Below are 6,000 nucleotides of genomic sequence, written 5' to 3' on the forward strand. Positions count from 1 at the left end.
TAATTTAAAATCCAAAATCCAAAGTGCTCCAAAACCCAAAGCTTTTTGAGGACAAACATGACGCTAAAAAGAAATTGCTCATAGAAGCATTTAGGACTTAGGAGTCTCACATTAGGTATGTTGAACCAGTGTGTATTCTGCAAATATGCCAAAAAAAAAAAAAAAAAAAAAAAAAAAAAAAAATCCTAAATCCAAAGCACTTTTTTCCAAGCATTTTGCATAAAGGATATTCAACCTATATGTCAGGAAGTGACAAGTGCTATGAAAAAAAAAAAGAAAAGGAAAGGAAAGCCAAGTGAAGGACATTAGAGTTCAGAACAGGAGAGAGGAAAAGCAGGTTATATGAGAACAAACAGGACAGGCCTCATTAATAAAGTGACAACAGAGCTAAAACCTGAAGGTGAGAGATTTAACCAAGGGGATATATAGGAGAAGAGTGCTTCAGTGAAAAGGAACAGCTTGGGCAAAGGCCTTAAAGTATGGGGAATGCCTAATGCTCCCAGGACAGTAAGGCCAGAATGCTGGAGAAGAGTGAGCAAGAGGAAGAGTAGTGGAAATTGAGATCAGACTGCTGAGGGACAGAGCCACTCACAAAGGACTCTGCAAGAACTTCAGATTTCCTTGAGTGACAATTATCTTCTATTCAACAAAAGGTATCTAACAAACCTTAGAAAAAAAGCAATGTGTTAGCAAAATATGACATCCTTCTCTTCACCTTTGCCTTTTGCAACACTATAGGGTCACTTTTTATAATGCTCTCGTACGTTTCATCAATCGTTCCTATGGGTCTCCATTAATTCTTTGATATTCTTTGACATTTAAATCATTCTCATCTTGAAGCATTTGTTTTGTCACCATTCTTTTCAATGTTCTCTTCTTCAAATGGTAACTGGCATAACTACCAATCATGACTTATAAATGATTTTGCATGGAATTCAGACAGCTCTCCAACATCAATTACATAAATCTAATATACTCTGGAATTTTTCATAAGAGTACCAATTCCATGTAGCACTTTTTTCAGCTGTTCTTGCACCATATTACTGAAATCCATCAAGAAACTAGGGCACCATGATTCTGACAAAGGGGCTTGAATAAACACTAATGTTTTATTTAGTAAGAAATATTTAGGTGGGAACTTACTTTTTTTTTTTTTTTAAACAGAGTCTTCAGCTCACTGCAACCTCCACCTCCCAGGTTCAAGTGATTCTCTTGCCTCAGCCTCCCGAGTAGCTGGAACTACAGGTGCTCACCACAATGCCCAGCTAATTTTTGTATTTTTAGTAGAGACGAGGTTTCACCATGTTGGCCAGGATGGTCTCAATCTCTTGACCTCATGATCCACCTGCCTCGGCCTCCCAAAGTGCTGGGAATACAGGCATGAGCCATCACCCCCAGCCTGGGTGGGAACTTTCTAAAATGTGTTTACCAAAAAATATTTTCATATTCTAACAACTTTTGCTTTCACATACAACTGTGATGACTTGGAAAAGTAACACTTAATGAGGATCCTCCTTATAAGCTGTTTCTTATGGTTATTATTGTTTTCAGTCCTAACAGTACTTCTCCAACCAGATTAAGATCTTGGAGACATACCCAATACAACAAGTATTTATTAAGGACCTACTCTGTGCTAAACAACTATAACAAGTGGTGAGAATACAGGAGTAAACAAGAGATCAGGTCCTTACTCCTAAGAGACTTACATTCTTAAAATGGGGAAGGGAAGAGAGTAGAGTCAACTATTTTAAATTAAACAATTAATGGGTGATAGGGTTGGAGAAGTGGAACATCTAAAGTTCTATACAATGGCCTATTATTAATGCCCTATATATTCAGACTCCTTTTTTTTTTTTTTTTTTTGACAGAGTTTCGCTCTTGTTGCCTGGGCTGGAGTGCAATGGCACGATCTCAGCTTGATTCTCCTGCCTCATGTCTTCCAAGTAGCTGAGATTGCAGGCATGTGCCACCACACCAAGCTAATTTTGTAATTTTAGTAGAGACAGGGTTTCTCCATGTTGGTCAGGCTGGTCTCAAACTCCCAACCTCAGGTGATCTGCCTGCCTAGGCCTCCCAAAGTGCTAGGATTACAGGCGTGAGCCACCATGTACAGCAATCAAACTTCATTTTAAGTGCAATGGGAAGCCAAAGCGTTTTAAGCAGGGAACAACTTCATTTTTAACAACTTAATTTTTATTTATTATGCTTGACAAAAGAGCTAAAGCCTCTGTATATTATCCTATTTCACAATCACTTACAATTTCCATATATTACTGATTCACAATTATTAAAAGTTAAAATGGGGAGAAATTAACTATGTAATCATTTGCCTAATTTTAGAACAGCTGAAACTGGTCACAGCCTCTCAATACAATCAGCTTCATTCTCAGGCTTTATTATACAAGTATATAGTTTTTACTCTGGGAAGAACTCTAAAATATGAACAATTGGAAATAGACATTTTTCCTCAGATAGAAATAACCTTTGTTTTCTTTATATTTCCTATTTCTCTTTGCCAGTAGATTATGTTCAACTTTTACTGGGCCGGTAATTTTTCAAAGTCGCTTTTTAAACATTTGTTGTTGCTTTCAAAGTTGCTGTTTTTGAAGGAAATTCCCCTTTGGAGTAAAAATTACCTGTCAGTAATTTTGTCCTAAAAGGAAAATTCTATACTTACAGCTACAACCGCTTCAGCAACCCCAGTCAAGACTGCTGGCCTAAGAGAATGCAGCAGAATTTTACTCTCAAGTAAAACAAAGAGCAGCAGTGTTGCACAATTCTCAGGACCCAGATTCATTAGCAAGGTGCTAAAGTTGGCTCCACTGAGAAAAAAAAAGAGAAAAAGAGATCATTGTGAACTATTTTGCTAAAACATGTTAAGATTTGCTTATTAAATTATTTCCTAAGTATTAGCAGATTGAGAGTCTAGAGTTAATTTCAAGTCTTCACTTATTTATCAATGAAAAGTATCAAATTTAATAAGATCATATAACTGGGTCATTTAAACTCATCCTCTAGTGACAAAAGGCATTTATCAAAAAAGATTTCCCTGAATAGCCATTTGAGTTGAGCTTAGAAGAATGGAGATAAAGATGGGAGTAAAGGGGTGACAGACAATATATGCAAGGGCCCTGGAACAAGAATAAACTGTTGTCATAGCCAGTAAGTTGAAATAAATCTATTGTGACTAAAGCATAGTAAGGGAAAGGGTGAAAACAGCAACAGAGTAGGCTGAAATTGAAATGATACTATTATATTTGCATTTTCAAAAGGACACACTGGCTACAGGGTGGATAAAGAACTGAAGAAAGATGAGGAAAAAGGTACCAAATAAGAGCCTAATAGTGAATTAGTCTGGGAAGACATCACGCACACCTAGTGTGATGCAGACGAAAAGAAGTAAATGGATTCAAGATATTTAGAAGGTAAAAATCAGTTCACCTTGAACATTTAGTTATGCACTAGATATGGGAAGGAGAGATGAGAAGAAAAGGGAAGTATCTACTATATGCAATCTTGCAACTCTCTTAACTGTTCCCATTTATAAAATAGCCCCACCATCCATCCAGCTATCAAAGTTAGAAACATTAAGGCTATATGTACCTAGTTTGTAAAATAACAATTAACTTTATTATACTAATCACTAAAATATTTTAAAGCATTCTGCTCCAAGTGAATAAATATATCATTTTAAATAGCAGTAATTACCTTAGTGGTAAAGGTGTAGAAACTGGCTGTGATAATATTAATGCATCATGAACTGACAGCTTAAAAAAAAAAAAAAAGATAAAGGTATATTAACCAAACCAAGAGATAAATTTCCAAACTGCTTTTGAAATCTATATATTTAGATCAAAGGCAACACTGAAAACATTAATAGTTTAATATGCAGACACACTTTTTGAAATGTACTAAAATATAAAATAATAGCAGTATTTACTAAGCAGTATTATATTAGTTCTTTCTCAGAATTTAATTTGACAGAATTTTGATTCACTTAATCAGTTAAGATACAATCATTTAAAATTTATGAAATCATTGCTTTTGAAAACCCTCAAATTCAGTTTTGCTCAACAGCCTGTAGGTACTTAGCAATTGCTTGGCACATTAATACTTGTGGAACTGAAATAACATTTAAGATCAACAATATCTGACTTAATCCTACCATATACAATGTTAAGAATGTCTTAGAAAAACTTTTAAATGGCTTCCCTCTATCAACCAGTGCTACTCAAAGTATGTTAAGTATGCCAGTATGTTAATTCTTACAATCCATAAAGATATAGTATATAAATGAAGAGCAAAATGTTAAGCAACTTTTATGACAATTTGACCTCTCTCCCATATCCAAGCACGTGATCAGTGGAACTACTACTATAGAGAGGGTACAGACCTGTTCATGTTGCATATGTTACAAGCTATATATGCATATGTCACAACCTACGTCTGCTACTTACAGAAAATAAAAGGAAACTGGTCCTTCAGCATAGTACTATTATAGACCTTGTTTAAGTTAACCTCCTCCAACCATTGCTCAAACATGCCCAAACATAATCCTGGGTTTAAAATTAGCTACATAAAGGCCATGCAAGGGCCAAAGATGAAAATGTTATGAACCAAGGATTATAATTATTCCAGTTCTGTACACTCAAATCCAGAATCCAGTAAGAAAGGATGATCAGTAAAACTACAAAGCACAGAAAATCCAAGGACTTCACGAATGCATACTGCTCCACCCCAAACCCAAAGGTATACAAAATCTACTCAGCAATGATGGGAGAGAACATATGCAAAGTTCTCCCCAAATATACTCTTTTTTGCTTACCTGGACAAGGATTCTCGGTCTTTGTGGTGAAGGAAAAGGGATGTTTTGCATAAAATGTGAAATGTGCCTAGAAAAAAATTTGAAATAAATATCATAATTACTTTTCTAAAATGCATCACAGCTTTTAACAAATCTTAAGTCTCACCATATATCATCCCAGATATGACATGGCCATCTATAATATATGCAAAGTAAGCAAATTTGCTTAGTGTAAATGAATGTATCCATGCCCACTAAACTTCTGAAACACACAATGTATTTCCTGACTCAAAGTCTATATTTATATCCCCTATAATTATCAGATAAATAAAAATAACATAAAAATAGTTTTCATGAAAGAAGTGAATTTTTATAGCCCTGGTTATCAGTGCCAGTACAGGGAGCAACTAACTGTGATATAATGAATTTACACTAAAATTGAATTTAATCCCAGATGTACTACTCTAACTTTGGAAGGCCACCTAACCATTCTATTTCTGCACCTATAAAAATTGCTTCTTAAGTTTCTTCAAAGTTTGAAACTCTTAGGAGTCACAAAAATGCAACACATTACTTCAACTGAAAAAAAAAAATTGATTATATACATTGATTGTATTTTCACAAGCTATTCATAGAATCTTAATTTTTCAAAAGGTTGCTAAATTATCACTAACATTAAATTTTACTTCAAAAAACTTTAAATTAGTCTGACAGCTGAAAGTTTAACCCAGAACTATAAATCATTAAATTGCCATTTCAAGAGTACAAAATGAAAGTTGCAACCATATTTCAATATCAAAGTGTGATGAGTTTATGTACAGTACTCTTTTTAAAGCTGATTTTTGGACAGAATTATTTTTAAACCTTCACATAATTATCCCTACCCACTAAACTAGCATGATATTCTTTCTGCTATAATGTAAAAGTTCTGAAATTATAAGAAACATCTATGTTTACACAAACTTTAGTACATTACAGAAAGCTCTTGACACATTTTGGTTTGTTAGCGGTATACATATATTATAAACTAACATAAACAGAAGTGAATGTGCCACTAGAAATCAGAAAAGATGGTTTAAAAAGGAGTAGCTCAACGTACATTTTTCTTGCTTACAAAAGATTTCCATGACAAAATGGACAAACTGAAGAGAAGGCTCAAGGAATTCTGTCAATGCTAAAACCAAAACCTCACTTTT

General features: G+C 34.4%; 1 protein-coding gene across 3 annotated transcripts in view; it reads right to left on the reverse strand.

The window, feature by feature from the left end:
* Positions 1-6,000, reverse strand: part of DENND4C (DENN domain containing 4C) — a 132,282-nt gene that overhangs the window by 62,532 nt on the left and 63,750 nt on the right. For all 3 annotated transcript variants that reach the window (XM_032300104.1, XM_032300103.1, XM_032300105.1), the window contains 3 exons: positions 4,826-4,892; positions 3,709-3,767; positions 2,678-2,822 (listed from right to left, as the gene is read on the reverse strand). In XM_032300104.1, the coding sequence (XP_032155995.1) occupies positions 2,678-2,822; positions 3,709-3,767; positions 4,826-4,892 (271 nt within the window). The remainder of the gene's footprint in view (positions 1-2,677; positions 2,823-3,708; positions 3,768-4,825; positions 4,893-6,000) is intronic.

The sequence above is a fragment of the Sapajus apella genome, unplaced genomic scaffold, assembly GCF_009761245.1.
Source record: "Sapajus apella isolate SASKATOON/1434 unplaced genomic scaffold, GSC_monkey_1.0 scaffold42, whole genome shotgun sequence".
Taxonomy (NCBI): Eukaryota; Metazoa; Chordata; class Mammalia; order Primates; family Cebidae; genus Sapajus; species Sapajus apella.